This window comes from Myripristis murdjan, chromosome 17, assembly GCF_902150065.1.
Source record: "Myripristis murdjan chromosome 17, fMyrMur1.1, whole genome shotgun sequence".
Lineage (NCBI taxonomy): Eukaryota > Metazoa > Chordata > Actinopteri > Holocentriformes > Holocentridae > Myripristis > Myripristis murdjan.
Genome location: NC_043996.1, coordinates 19440633 through 19456881, shown reverse-complemented (window position 1 = coordinate 19456881; position 16249 = coordinate 19440633). Strand labels below are relative to the sequence as shown.

At 40.3% G+C, this 16249-nt stretch overlaps 2 protein-coding genes across 2 annotated transcripts in view; both read left to right on the top strand.

Annotated features, from left to right (window-relative positions):
- LOC115375882 (uncharacterized) overlaps nt 1–9719 on the top strand; it is a 27983-nt gene extending 18264 nt beyond the window's left edge. The window contains exons 7-8 of the mRNA XM_030075467.1: nt 2688–2699; nt 9709–9719. The gene's annotated coding sequence lies outside the window, so the exon portion shown is untranslated. The remainder of the gene's footprint in view (nt 1–2687; nt 2700–9708) is intronic.
- bokb (BCL2 family apoptosis regulator BOK b) lies at nt 7046–16249 on the top strand. The gene is made up of 5 exons (XM_030075468.1): nt 7046–7349; nt 7980–8314; nt 10395–10523; nt 13992–14155; nt 15796–16249. The coding sequence occupies exons 2-5, from the start codon at nt 8092–8094 to the stop codon at nt 15919–15921; spliced, it is 642 nt and encodes a 213-aa protein (XP_029931328.1). The 5' UTR covers nt 7046–7349; nt 7980–8091; the 3' UTR covers nt 15922–16249.

Sequence of the window (16249 nt, the reverse complement as noted above, 5' to 3'; positions counted from 1 at the left end):
TGAAGGCACAGGAGCCAAGAACTGAATAACCCCTTTGTTAAGCTATGAAAACCAAATCTGCGCATAAAAAAAAAAAAAAAAAAAAAAAAAAAAAAACTACACTTAAAAGATTATAACACTCTCAAACAAATAAATAGACTAAAAATTATATAGGTTAAATTTGTAAATATATTATATAGCAATGGCATAGTAAAAATGCAGCTATTTTCACATTGGTGTCACTCTTGAAAGATTTGATCATTTTGACTGGAATATTTTGAACCACATTCACAGCAAATTATTCCGGTTAAAGGTGAACTCAGATGGAGACCTGTCATGAATTTATTGTTCATGTTGCAATGCCTATCCCTTTCTGCTTGGCACTGAAGGCCAGTCTCCAGTCTTTCCTGTGCTGCTATTGCAAGCTGTACACCTCTCCTGTGGCTCTGGTTCTACCTGTTCCCCGAGCGCTGAAGATGGGTGTGTGGCTTGGACGAGCCTTGAATTTGACTCATCAAGTTGTATGTTGGAAGGAATGGCTGACTGGAATGAGTGGAATCCATGCACAAGAGTGTAAGGAGAGAGAGAGATAGAGAGATAGAGAGCAAGAGGGCGAGAGAGAGAGAAAGAGAGAGAGAGAGAGAGACTGAAATGGTTTTGCACATGAAAGATTTTTTCAAAGCAATAATTTAACCAACCCAAGCTTTGTTTACACATCACACAAATACAATCAAATTTGATGCATTTATGCTTTTTACAGTGATTCCACGAATTGTGTGTAGAAATAAATCGTTAAGCTGGTGATTATCTCATTGAATTCATACTGCAAACATTGAAATAACTCAAATTTACTTCTAGGAGAAAGCAGGGACAAAGACACACTAATGCAAATGTAGGCAACGGCCATTTCAGAGGTATGGTTCAGATAAATCAGTGAAGCCCTAGAAATTACACCTGCAGGGGACCAGCGGCTTGTTGAAGGTGTGTCTCTCAGACTCAGCTGCTTTAGGTCACTAGAAACTAACTTGAACGAGCCGTTAAGTTCATTAACATGTTTAAGAGTGTAGTTTCACTTCATTGATCGTGACACTTTAAAGAGAATAAGGACATACACTTAAAGTAAGTGTTCCGAAAAAATAAAATATTACACTGAAGCACTTATTCCAAAGCAGCTCCCTTTACAGCCATGAACAGCAAAGACTTTGGGTAGTAACCACACGCTTTTATAATGATAATTGGTTAATAACTGGTTGGCAAACTGATGAATCCCTGATCATTTAAACTCAAACAAATCCACTAAATAAGTGTAAATAAGGAAAAAGTATATGCTTAAGATATGTCATTATTTTGTGGGCTGTTTTCTTGACATGTGGTGGCATAACCTTGACGGATGGATGTTTCCCAGAGACTGGACATTCACTGGCTGTGAACGATAAAATAGATGACATTGTCTCTGCAGTCAGACAAGGCAGAGGTCAGCTGTTTTTCATCGCTCCTATATTACCACACTCTACAACAAACTGGCTGTTCTGCTCAATCTTGTGACTTTATAACATTATCTTAGCTCTAACTTGTGCCCAATAGTAGAATTCATTACATAAAAAATAGCAAACAACATACCAACATGAAGCTGTCAGTAGACGACCACATTGCTTTGCCCAACGGCACGGCAGGAGAATAGACGGTATCCACGAGACAAACTGGTTGTCCTCAATTAACCAATTGTAAAATTAGACAGGGGAGATCATGCCTCAGGAGGTGAAAGACAGGCATATAGGCTATGAAAAGTAGACTACTAAGATTAATAGTAGTAACTAGTAGCAGGGAGATCGCAGGGCCAGAGGGCTTGTTGAGTTGAAGTCTAGCCTGCCTGACTCATTGATCCTTTATCTGACAGAGGTTTGTCCAAGTTAGACTGTACAGCCCCAACCATGGCTCTGAAATATCAGTAGCCTAACTCTGCTGTGTATTGATAAATCCATAGTGCTGTCTGTGGTGCTGAAGTAGCAGATGGATTTGTAATTTGCACCATTTCTGTTTTTCTCATTTGTTCTTGTACATACTTTATATACTCATCTTGGATATATAATATTCTGTAAACTATATAATAAAAATATTCAAGTCCATACTATATTGTAGCATATACAGCATACTCTATAGAATAATGTCACCTTCATGATCAAAGTGACAAATAGCAATGTGGAGTCGCACACGAGCAAGAGCATCATAGAGACACAATCCTACCTGTAGTATTCCTATAATATTACTTTAATATTTCTATGTTCATTCACTACCGTCTGTGCTGCTGAAAATACACACCAGACCAAGCCACCTATACAACAAAATATTTTAGAGGAGACATGACCACAGATACAGTTTTTACTGTACTGTAGATGTTTGGTGTCATCTGGGAATGGAACAGGCAATGTGGCTGAGGAATTTAACCTGAATTGATCACACTGCGCTCAGCTTCTACAGTTATGTAATTGGAAGTAAAAATTTAAACTCTCTCTTGTGTAGAGGGGCCCAACAGCAGCAGCTTATTAAATGTCCCTAAAAATCAGTTCAAGGGGTTAAAGATAGGCTAGCCTCTAAAAAAAAAAAAAAAAAAAAAAAAGGCACAAGGACGTCATCCTCTCCAGTGTGCTAAGGAGGTGTACATGGGTGTGTGCTCCCACACCCCCAATCCAGAAATCATGACAAGTCATCTATATATATCTGTAGTGATATCTTTTCCTGTATGTTAGTTTACACAATCGCAGTAGGGATTACATAGTCCTTAGGTGACCAAAGCTCATAAATTCACTTTTCAATGACAGTCACACTGTTGGAATCAATGTAATGAGACCAGACCAGATTCCACGTGGTAAACAGCTAAGCGAGCAAAATATTTCAACACATCATCTGAGACCTAAGACAGGAAGAATTACTATAAATTTGTATTTGAATACATTAAGATTTCATTAATTGCATGGCATGCATTAATATCATAACTGAAAAAGACAGAGGAAAAAAGTGTGACCATTGCTCCTCCATTTTATTTGACTGACCTAACACAAACAACATGGAGCTGGCAGTTTAGAAACTTGTCCAGTTTAAGTAGCCAGTGGGGGCTCTTCACCTGAACAAAAGGATGTGAACGCTGACATCTGACTGTCAAAACAGGGCGAGGTTTTCTTTCCTGTTTTCACACTGAAGAAAGTTCTGAAATGCTAATTACTGACACAACAGGCTTTATACCCTGTCCATTACAGACCAAAATAGGATAAAAACATAATTTTGTGGGCACCTTGGTAGCTCACCTGATAGAGTGTGTACCATGTATCAATTCAAAAACAAACAAATTAAGTATCTTTCTGGATACTGAAAACTGTGTCAAATTAAAGTTCATTGCTAATGCATGAGTGGATGGTGCATATTGAAATAAACACAAATATAACCCAAATATGAAATCAACCCAAGTCAAACCCAGTTACAGCAGACTCACACACACAAAAACGGTTTGCCTTTGCAGAGCAGCATGCCAAGAAACACATGGCACACTGGCACTTCCAGAGATTAGCAGACGTGAGACTTGCTGCGATTGTGCTGCCGACTGTGTTTGACAGGAAATCCAGTGTTGTGGGTCTTACAGGACACAGGAGAGCGGCCTGCCCTGCACTGCACCGGCCACAGCAAGTGAGAGCCAAGGATGTCTGCTGTTGCAGTTCTCTGCCAGGGACCGGCTGTGGCCTCCAGTCCTCCTGAAAACTTAATTAACTCCCAGGTAGTCCAAATCTCTCTCTCTCTCTCTCTCTCTCTCTCTCTCTCTCTCTCTCTCTCTCCCTCTCTCTTTCTCTCTCTCTCTCTCTCTTCTGATCTCTTATGCTGATTAGTTGAATTTTACGCTGAAGGGAATAAAGACACAGGAGTTCTCAGGTTTCTATAGGGGATGCTGTGTCACAAAAATGTCAACATCTTATTGCATCATGAACACACAAATTCAAGTTTTTTTTTTTTTGAAGAAATTTCAACAGTACAGTTACAACACCAGACAAATGGCAACATACATCAGCTATATTATCAGTTTAAAAGGTTCCATCACACTCTCGCTATAGTGGTGCTGCCCACTCGGCCTTTACATGTTTTTCCAAGGCCTGAGGCTACATATAAATACCTTACAAGTGTTTTACAGTGGATAGAACCCCCTTATTGAATGCTGACCTTTGGCCATCTAGAGTTCATTATAAAAATGTCATTCTGTCACTAAAAGCCATTGTGCCTGCACTCCAGGAAAGGGGCAGCTGTCTGTTACTCAGATTTCCTTTTCTGCTGATAGTAACTTTCATGAACGTAGGCCCGTCTTTCCCTCGCAGGTGTCCACAGCAGCTCTGTGGCACATGCTGTCAGTCCTCAAAACTCTCATTTGAACACTTTATTGAATTGTTAAATCCCTTACTTGCTATCCTCCCTCCCACGCTCCTTCTGTTCAATCATTGAGAGCCTCCCTCTCCATTTTAGATGTGCCAAGTGCACCGCCACATCTCCTTGAGCAGCAAGCACCGAGCCAATCAAAACTATCAGACCCCCCTTTCTACAGGATTACAGTTGACTGACAGCCTCAGAGAGACCGCTGTGCTGTGTGATGGGAGGAAAGATCCTCTGAAACAGATGGACCATGACTACAGTGACTATGCTCCGTCCGTGCCAAGGATGCAAACTAAATTTAACAGCCTCCCACACCCTGCAGCAAGATGGTATGTATTGAAACATATTAAACATTGTGTCAAGAAGAATGGGAAGAAAAAGAGGAGGAGGGTCATCATCATCATCATCATCATCATCATCATCATACTTAACCATTAAACTCCCCGTCCCTCTTTTTTAGGATGTAATACTGTTTTTGGCCAGTGTGTTATAGAGGCGCTGTTGCACGTTTCTGCCACAGAGATGGAGGGTGATCGATAGGAGTGACGCCGGCGGCCAGTTTCACTCTCAAACCTTTAGATGCACCTTAGATTCATCAAAGTAGACAGATATGGGGCACACCACTGTCTGCTACATCATGAGGCCTGCCTGCTCTGTCCATGAGCAGAGATCAGCATTTGTTTCTATTTATTTATGAATTCTGAGGCTTAATTGCTGATCTTACGTTACCGTTCTTAAAAATCGCTTTTATTCGTATGTAGCCTATGTATGTAGCCTATTTATTTATTTGTCTCTTTCAGCATCACTGAAAATGAAGGTCTCTTTACAACAGTGTGTTTTCCGAGTTTGACAAAAAAAAAGGAAAAAAAAAGATGAGGATGATGTGTCCTCCATATTATGTATAGAAACATCATTTCCCTTTTTTGAAAGTTTGATATTTACTTGGCTCGACTATTTATCTTAATAAAAACGACCTCTATCGACATCACGACGACCTAAAGGTGTCACCTACTTTTTATTTTATATTTAATATTTACTACCCAAATGATTTACAGCGACATCATGCGGTCGGTCTGACTGCATGCAATAATTTTCACCATATGAACTTCATCAGAAATGAACAAACCCGTTTGCATTCTCCAGCAAACTTGCAATCGTTTTTCACTAAAACCATCTGTTGTGCCTGAAACTCTCATTAATAGATATAGAATAGAGGGCTATGTTTTATCATAGGGTATTTCCCTTTCCAGTGGGGCCTTTGTGATTAAGTAACAGCTCATCAGCCGCATTAAATGCTTCCTATAATGTTTAGAAGAAGCATTACAAGAATCCCATAATGCATAGCCTAAATAACTGTCACGTAGATACAACAGCTATAAAGATAGAAAGATAATTGTCAAACCACACACACACACACACACACACACACACACACACACACACACACACACACACACACACACACACACACACTGATAAGCATGGCTTGCAAGGAATTGCAGCCTGAGTATTCCCTACAGCTGTGAGTTATGAATCTGTCGCCTCTTATCTGATGCTCTTTTCAGAAAAGCAACCATTGCACGTTTTGCTGTCGTCACTTTGTGTCAGATCTGGAGAGATTTCGATCTCAAGTGGATATCATGCATCTCGTTTTTTTTTTTTATCACTCCCCTTTTGTGAAACACGTGGCCAAATAGTGTGACGCTAAACTTTTCTCTTGATTGAAACATGTAGCTACACTGAATTACAGGGTAAATGGTGCTACTATGTCATTTTTAATGGCGAAAGTCACTCTGTAAAGTAGGCTGCTCACATTTTTATATCCAGTTGTTGCATTGAGCCAGAAAATAAATCATTAGGCTTTTCAGTGTCAAACAAACAAGCAAACAAGGTGTTGCGTGTGTACAGATGTAGGTCCAGTGCTCTACAGCGCAGGGCAGGACATCTATTTCTGTCCGGCCTCCTGGGATTAAAAGTGCGCTCCTTTTGGCCCAAGCGCGGCACAGTTACATAAACTCTGCCAGTAGAGCAACAGGTACAGGTAACGAGGGGATATTGAAAGAAAACGCACATTGTCATAGGCCTAGTTTTTTCCCCTTTCATCCCATGAACAAGATGCGTGGTTTAGCAGCCTGTCACAGCAGTGAAGAAAAAACGTGTAGCAGAAGAGATCACTGATGAAACGCAATGAGAAAGAAGGCGCTCCTTTAGTATGCGCTCATTTTAAAAGATTATAGAAATACCACAGTAACACTATAATTTGCTTTTGGTAGGTAATGCAGTGATACCAGGAGATAAAAATACCAGAAAATAAGAAGGTCAGTATGAATTCGTTTATTGAGCCACCGATACACTTGCCAACAAATCCATGTAGGTGTATTATATAAATATCACAGTGATTTCAGCCTTGATTGCACTATATTTGTATGTTATTTACTCATGGATCAACAATAGATGTAATGTAGGCCCATTGACAGGGACATGGTTAGTTGTGAATGAAAATGGTGAAGCACTTGATTTGCCTCCTTCTGTCCGCCGTGTTTAATGTGCACTGGATCGGAGAAGGCTGCAGATCCTCCCTGCGGGCTTTTCCTGGCTGTAAACTCAACGTACCCATTGAGAACTAATGGGAAGGTGGAGCAACAGGCAGGCGTCCACCAACTGCATATCTCGTCTCTGTCATTGCCCCATGCGTTTGGTCTGCTGCGATATGCAAGTGAATCGACTGTGAGCTTGTGCGAAATGAAACCCGGGGCAAACGACTAAACTTTAGTCAATGGTTTCTTCAGTGTGTGAGCTTGATTTTTCAGAGTAGACAGGGCATTTGCTCTGACGGGCGGGCTGTTTCGTGTGGGAAACAGACAGAGAGTGGATTTGAAAGGTTGTCATTTTATGTCTCTTTGGAAAAGTCACATTATTTCTGCTGCAAGTCCGGACATCTCAATTTGGATAAAATGTTGAAGGTAAGTGTGAGTCGCTCTAATTGATTAAAAAAAAGATTTATCATTATATATTGCCCTTTGTTTATAGTATAGGCCCAGTGTTATGTGGCACAAGACTGCACTGAAAAAAAAAAAAACAAAAAACAAAAAAACAAAAACATACACAATTAATGCATATTGTTTGGAGCTATGATCCAAGGCTGTTGCTTCAGTATCAGAATATTTCCCCGTCATGTTGTGGTCTGTGCTTGATGTTGCATAATCCAAGAGATGTAGCAATATCATGACTATCACACCATGTGACTCACAACAATAACGCCTCCAACATATTCTTATGTAAGTTTCTGGTTTGATTTTGAGTTTGAAGGTTCGTTTATACCCATCTACCTTTTCTTTGAATGTAAAAAAGTGTGTAGGAACTGCTGGAATGTTGCTGCTGCCCTATTTGTCCTGATTGTTAATATAATCACAAATTGACTGCTTTTTTTGTATGTTGCGTATTAATTGAAAGTGTGGCTTGCTCTTTGTAGAGTATGAAATAAGCGGCAACAATTAGGGGAGAAAATCCATTAAATCTGGTCTTTTAAAGCAAATGAATTTTCTCTGGCTTTTTATAAACCAGAGTGTGTATCTGTCTTCTCCTCCTCACAGTCAACTGATTGATCCTCACCTCTCTGAGATAAAATAAGAGGACATATTGAGGCACGGCTGCTTTAGAGGAGGTCCACCGGCACTCCCTGACCCAGATCCCCTGCAGGAGAGCATGGAGGTGTTGCGGAGGTCTTCTGTGTTTGCTGCAGAGGTCCTGGAAGTGTTTGACCGCTCTCTGACGGAGAAAGAGCTGGTGTCCCAGTCAAAAGCACTGTGCCGAGACTACATCCTCTCCAGACTCAACCAGAACGGGCTGGGTTGGTCCAGAAATGAGCTCAACCTGCCTGCCTCCAATGCAGCCGTCTCTGAGGCATCGTCGGTGCTGCTCTGTCTCGGTAAGAAGAACCTGATCGATAATCAAATTCACATCCAAAACAGGTTTCAGAAAGCCTTTTAAAAAGAGTTTCACACGTGTGATTGAATGAAATAAAAGAGGCAAAGAAGCAGCCTTTGTATCAGAGTTAGTGTGCCGATACTTCAAACACTACAGTTGCCATTTCATGGTGTACTTGGCACATGATTTTGTGGACTACATTTGCTATTTTACTTAACACTCAGGACGAATGGTTCAAGTAAGATTATGCTGCTCCATTTCACCTTATTCCTTTATCACATTTTCATTGTTCCCCTTTTATCACTGAAAACCACAGCCTGCACTGACAAGTACCACATGTGTAGGGCCTTGGCTCCATCATCATTGGCATAGTAATAATACTAACAACTATACAGGGTGTCCACAAAGTCTCTTTACAATTTAAAAAATCTATTACAAAAGCAATTGATGAGATATGTTAATCAGATTTGTTCTATGTACTCAGTGGTTATCAAAGTTTTTCATGGAGATATTGTGTATCGAAAAAAGATACGGGACATCAACGACCTGAAGCAAAAGATCACTGATGCCATTGCCACCATTGATGAGGCTATGCTACAGCGAACATGGCAAGAAATCTAGTACCGTCTTGATGTGCTTCGTGCAACTAATGGTGCCCATATAGAGGTGCATTAAATGAGGCAAAAAAAACCCCAACAACAACAACTTCAGTATCTACTCCTCATTTTGTAATCATTTCCACAGATTTGTCTAATGCTTTTGTAGTAAATTTGTTAAATTGTAGAGACTTTATGGACACCCTGTATTTATTGCTCAAAGTCAGAAACATGTTTTGCAAAAAAAGGAACATAGCTAAAATGAAGTGTTCCACCATTGACTCAGCAATAGCTCCTTAGCACCAATTTTGTCAAGAATTTAGAAACAGTGCTGTATTAACAACAAACACACCAACAATAATGGGTGTGAAATCAAGTTAAAAGTTAAATACATTCAACTTTCTTAAAAGAAGATGCAGAGTTTTGTAGATGTACTTCCTCTGACAGGGTGGATTTGGATCTCTGATTGCAAAAGAGCTGTAGGCCAATATGCAGATGTGATACTTCAGTCTTGTGATAAGGGGATTGCAAAGTCAGTACACTTAAAAAGTCAGGAACAAGCTATTTGCTGCTTTTAAAGTAATCTTGAATCTCATGTCAGTTTGGGAGGTCAGTGTAAAGTGATAAACATGACAGGCTCGGTAAAAGTTAGCCAGGTTTCCGGACCTCATGAATCACACTGTAACTCAGTGGGACTCGAAATTTTTAAAATGTGGCCGTGGCGATTCATGAGGGCTGGATCCAGGATGGTTAAAAGCCATTCTGAACAAGTTGTTAAAAAATATCTAGAATCTAATAGATAGATAGATACCTGAGACACCCCCTTCCCCTTCCCAAACTTAGAGTGATCAATTGATCAATTGATGTGTTTCAAATGAGAGGAAGCAGTATGAGCAACTCTTAAGACTCACTTCTCAAAATTCAGAATGATTTTCACATTTACACCGAAGCGGATATCTTTACAGTTTTGTAAGCTATGGCAGCACAAGCACTGGTGCAAATGGTAAGGTGTTTTATGAAGGGCTACAGTATGCTTGTTAATACACCTTGGTACCATTTAAACGTTTGAATTTGTGTGGGAGACCTGCTTGCACCTGGTTATTACATCTGGCATCTTCTTTAAGAAAAAAATTACTTTTGACAACAACTTGAATTTCAGGCTTGGTTTTAAGAACTCTCAGCAGAGAGGTGGGGCTGGTGGCAAACGTATGGTTTTACAATGGGTATTGGTGTGTGGGTGGGGGTGTGGGGTGTGGTTTCAATGCATGCATTTAGGGTTGGGTAAGGAATATTAGTTTGAGTGCCTCACCCACCACTGCAACAAAGTGAAGCAGGATGGCATGAGAGTATTTGACAGAATCTGCATGTTGAGTTCAGCCTTTATTTTAGGTTTTGCCCCGCTCCTCCAGAAGAGCTGTCATCTTCCTAATAGCCATTTATTTCCTCTTTCTTCTTCCCTTTCTACACTCTCCCACTGTTACCTAGGCGATGAGTTGGAGTGTATGCAGCCGAGTTTGTACAGGAACGTGGCACGGCAGCTCAACATTTCTGTTGCCATGGAGAATATGGTATCGGATGCATTCATCGCTGTGGCAACGGAGATCTTCTCAACAGGTACACAGCTGTTCTGAAGGTGAAGGTGTTGGTGACACTCATCTAGCAGACTGAGTGCTGGAGGCCAAACATGTAGTGATCAGCTGAAGAAGCAGATCCACTCGCCCCAGGTAGAGATTACCAATGAAGGCAGTTCCTGTGACTCAACAGGTTTTCGTCAGCATTATTCTGCCAAACTATTTTGGTTGACTAGGAGGCGCATTCATTAATAGTGTGTGGGTGCAGATCTTACGTAGGTGAAGTGATGATCTGTTACAACAGAGAATCCTTCGTCTAAAAAGCATCACTGGTTCCTAGTTTATCGCTGCTATTCAGAGATCCTTAGTTTAGCCTGAGCAGATTGCATTTTTGGGGGGTGGATATTCGTTCGGCTCCATGTGGATTTACTAATATGAGCAATCTAGATTTTGGGAGCACTATATCATAATTTCATGCCCTTTGTACAGAAAAGATGCTTGGTATGTGTCAACAAGTGTTCTGTTGTGGTTATTTTTGTTTTATAGTAGGCTGTCTACGTCTTGCACCATCAAACCAAAGCTATTCTGTGTTTCTCCTTTCCTATTTTGAACTGAAGGCAATTTACAGCACAGAGGCACTTAGGGCCCAAGAAACAAAAGTTTTTTGGATCCAAAATCTACATTTTCATTGATTTGAAATAACAGTTTCATCAGCCAGTGAGAGCTTTTGCGGTGTCATTTCATAGTAGCCCACTGGAAAAATACTGATGCTGCATGTGCTGATGGTTGATGATTACATTTTCTTACATATCACATCTTTGTATTCATTGCATTAGAAATAATGGTCTCTTTCTTTGATTAATTGTACACTTGGATGTAAACAAATCCCTCATGCCACCAGATCTGTAGTAAAAGACGTGTTTTGGTTTAAGAATTGGACATCTTTGAGTTGTTTGATATGCATTTCAGTCTCTGTCACATAATGTCTGGCACACAGTGTAACTACTGCAAACTTTCTATAGTATCTCTAGCAGCAAGAACATCTGACACATGAATAGCTATATGTTATGAGCCTGTGGGGATAGATTAAATAACCTGGATACAGTGCAAGGAACAAGAGCTACATTTTTGGCATAGTTCCAGGAAAAAACATATAAAAAAAACCCAGACTCGCTTAATATAATTTTCATGCCTGTGTTCTGGCTTGACTTGTGCCTGCTCTTACGTCACGAGAGGGTCATTTTTGGAACAGCGTGGGATTCCTTTTGAACGATAACAAAGTTATGGACTCAAGCTGACCAAGCCTTCTGGGATGCGAGGGTTGAAAACTGGATATAAATAGAAAAAAAAAAACAAAACTGTTTTTCATGTGAGCTTGTTTTTTTGGTCCTGCCATCCAAAGTTGGTACACGTTTGATATTGTGATTGCTCATCATGGCTCCACGTTTTTGAGCCTAAAGCTAATTTAGACACTGAAAATGAAAACTGTACACTTTGAAGTCTCTGAACACATGACTTCCATATATGGGAATGATTCGGCACACAATAGTGTATGTTTAGCGAATCCAGCTACAGCATATGTCATAGTTAGTTATTTATTGGGAAGAAATTAATGGTCGTCTGAAATGTAGTCCCCCTCAAGAAAGGCAGAATTGCTCGCCTATGCTTCATTAATCTCTGTCTGCCTCCCACTTCTGTTCTTTTCTCTTTCCTCCCTCCTCTTCTTCTCCTTGATCCCTGACAATCTTGTCTCTATTCTCGGCCTGCTTCTCAGCAGGCAGTGAGACATGACGTGATCTTGCGGCTTCCATGGATAGTTATCTTGTTTAAGCTTGCCCAGAGCTCCTATCCCCTTCTAGCCAGTACCAACTAGGGCTGGCTCCGGCAATGCAGGCTGGCCTAAAGGAGGTTAATGCCATTAGCTCTCGTGTTGCATCACTTACAGTTGTCATAACAATCCCCACTGCCCCGGAAACTGTACTTAGAAATGGCAGGATGTTCTTAATTATCAGACCTGATGGTTTTTGAGGTCGACTGGTCTCCCAGTGAGATAAATGTAAGAGAGGAAGAAGGAGGTGCCTTCATTTTGACTTTGTGATTGCTTTAGGATGCAAAAAAATAAAGCAAGCTACACTGTGTGGGGACCTGATGACTTTCCTACACTATAAACTGATCAGTCTCAGCCTTTATAGCTGACTGCTGTCTTGTAACATGGCAAGATGTCTTATCAGCTGCATTTAAACAGAAATGAGCTGGCCTGTTGACTCAAACCTGGTATTTACAGTTTGTTTCAGTTCAAGGTTCACTGCTTGCCCTACATACTTTGTGTTAAGTCACAGGAGAGACGAGAGATCAGCACGTATCAGAAACTATTGCGGTAGATATTGATGCATGGCCTGATTTGAAATTTGCACCAAAACTTGATGGACTGTTTAAAATGTGATAATATGATGTATCTCTTAATATGATTTCCATAAGGATATTCTGTTTTCCTTGCCCCCTCCAAAAGGTCAGCTATATGCCAGTCGAGACTCTGTGTCTTGCTCGAGGGCACTTCAGGGGGTTTTCTTTCCAACTCAGGGGCTTGAACCTTAATTCCATTGTCCAAATGATGGTTTCCCTTCTTACTTACAACATTTCAACCCTGCCTTGAAAGATGAGAAAATAATCAGCTTTAGTTGTTGAGGTCTAAAGGAACAGTACACCCAAAACACAAAAACTATGCAACTTACAAATCCAAGTGATTTGGCAAGACTTCCAGTCTCGTATTATTCTGAAAAAGATAATATTCCTGCTAAGCTGTTTACATGGCTAATAAAAATAAAGATTCCACTAATATTCCAGAGTCCATGCAGCCATGCATACTCCAGCTTGTTCGACCGTGAGAACACAGCATTCCTCTTTCACTCATTTGACCATCTTTTTGAAAAGGCTGGTGTTGTGATCTTTTTGTATATCCAGAAACCTGCTGATATCCAAGTCGTTCATAATGTTTAAAAGTAGGTGTCTTTCTGTTGTGTTTAAAATGCACACAACTGACCATAAACAAGCAAGACGCCATGTTTCACAAGCTGTGATTAAAAGCCCCAATTGAGACGCATATTCCGAATGCGCTGTATACATGACCACAGAATGCTCCTCAACCCCAAATAATATTGGCTATTGTCATATTCTGAATAATAGTGGAAAAATAGTGTACATGTAAACGTACTGATTGTGTTTGGAAAGAGCTGCTGCTGTAGAGGGGTGAACGGGGACAGGAAAGGTTGACATCACGCTGGAAACCTTTCCAAATTCCACGGAAACTGTCTGGATGGATAGAATACACAAGGAGCAAGTGGGGAAATATTGTTTTTGTACTTTGAGCAAACTGCTTCTTTATCCATATCGTATTTTGTGAATTTCAGCAACATAGTGGCAATGAACATGAGTTCCTGCACATGATGACACACGTTAAGATACAGCACATTAACTCCCAGGTGTTTTTCTTGCTGTCTTCCTCCGTCTGCAGGTATAACGTGGGGGAAGGTGGTGTCCATGTACGCAGTGGCTGGGGCCCTTGCCGTGGACTGTGTGAGGCAAGGCCAGTCGGCCACAGTGCACATCTTAGTGGACATTCTGGGCCAGTTTGTCCGCAAGTTCCTGGTCCCTTGGCTGAAGAGACGGGGAGGCTGGGTCAGTGACAGCTGTGCATGTTTTTATTCCTCACACTATCTGTCCACGATATATATGAAACAAAACAAAACAAAACAACGTCCATACAGTGGGACAGACAGTTATGTTTGCATAGGAACTGCAAAAATTAACAGTTGAAAGTTAAAAAGTATAGAAAATAAACGCAAAAGATGTTATGAAATAAAAGACAGTAAAGCCAAAATGTCAGTCGGTCATGCAGGCAGGGCTGTAACACCCAAGTTGGTGTGACGAAAGGGCTGTAATCAATGTGCATATATCTAATTTTACAGAAGGAAGAAGAGAAGATGGGGGGGAAAAGGAAGCAAGCGAACAAAAAAGGAAGAGAGAAGGGGGGAAGGAACAAGAAGGAGGGGTAGTTGAATAGTGAGCTCCTTTGTTTTAAAGTGATGTTACAAAAGACCATGACCACATTAGAAGTCATCGGTATGCATCTGTCCTTATTTATAAAACAACATTCTTCCAGATCATCCTCAAGCAATTACAGGGGTTATGCAAGATATAATAGGTTTTACAAAACGCTACTGCTTTTTAATAAATTAGTCCCAGTTTGTTAATAGTCATACACTAAATAATTAAATGTAGAACGTGCACAAACTCTAATATGAAGGTACTTTCAAAATTTGACCATTTTATTAAGTGTATCCTGTCAAGAAGCCACTGTTTCTTTTAAACGGTTTTTCTCCCAGTGCATTATATTAGGATTATGTCATAGTACTGAATACAGTGTGATATCACCACCATTTTATGGATTTGACCATAACTTCTTTTGAATGTGATAATTAGATACACTCATTCCTGTTATTCTTTTCTAATTTTAACCCAGTCAGGGCCAGCATCCACATTACATCACTGTTTGAAGAGTTTGGTCATTTGGAAGGATGTATTTTATAGTATTACAGTATCATAAAGTTGTTTTTTCTTGTTCCACATTAAGTCTTTTACTGTCTTATCATATTGCTTTAATATGGCCGCATGTAGCATCATTGACTCAGAATCAGAGTCAGAAATACTTTATTGATCGCCGTGGGGAAATTGGGTCAGTTGCAGTTGCTCAAATTCTCAAGAGAAAAAAAGTAGTCGCATAAATGAAATCATAAGAAATAGAAAAGGAAATAAGAAATATAAAAACATGTGCTTTAGAAATTTGTTAAAAATCTGCATTATTCCAAAACATGTGCATTAATCCTACAATAATATTGCAATGATATATACAGACAGTAAAGGCAGAGGTAGTAGGAGTAGGTTCCTAATAGTCTTTAAAGTTACTGTGTCCAGCATTTAATGAAAATAAAACAAGAAGATACCCAAAGCAACAAAGGCAATGGATAAGGCTCAGGATGCTCAACAGCTCGCGGTTCTGTCCTCCTCTCTCTAAAAAAAGGCTCTTGTTGGCTCATTCGATGGAAACATCCTCTGTGCCGGGACTTGTGTATATCGCCCTCTGTTGGTTAAAAAACTCAATTACATGAAATTACATGCATTTGCATCAGAAAAACTAACTTGAGGCAGATGTTCATTTTATAAATAACAGGTTTTTGGGTGAATTTGACCTATAAATGTGTTTGTTAATAGCTGAGCAAACCAGTCGAAGTAAATATTGTTCTATGTCCTTTCTCTAGGGGGAAATCACAAAATGCGTGGTGAGGAAGGATCTCACCCCTGAGCAGCACTGGATGTCCTCTGCCATCGAGTCCTTCAAGTACTTTCTCACCACACTGTATGTCTGTGTCATGAAGGAGCCATAAACGGCAAGACGGACTGGACAGGAGTCACGTTCATGTGAGATGGAAATGTCAGGCTTACGGATCAAGTGGAGGCGGATGACAGCTTGACTGATGTGGACTGAGCCAACCAGCAAATACCAGTCTGTTGCTGCGTGACCATCAACAAATGTCTCATCAGCATCAAATTCATGCTATCTCGGTGTCAAATAAGTCCATAACAGTGATTACCCTTCATCCAAAGAGTTGTCCCTGTTTTTTCAAAAGCATATAATATTTGGCGCTTTATTTTTTTTTATATAAATACATGCTCACTGCCTACATCAATGCAGTAAACCAGTGTTTTCCAGTG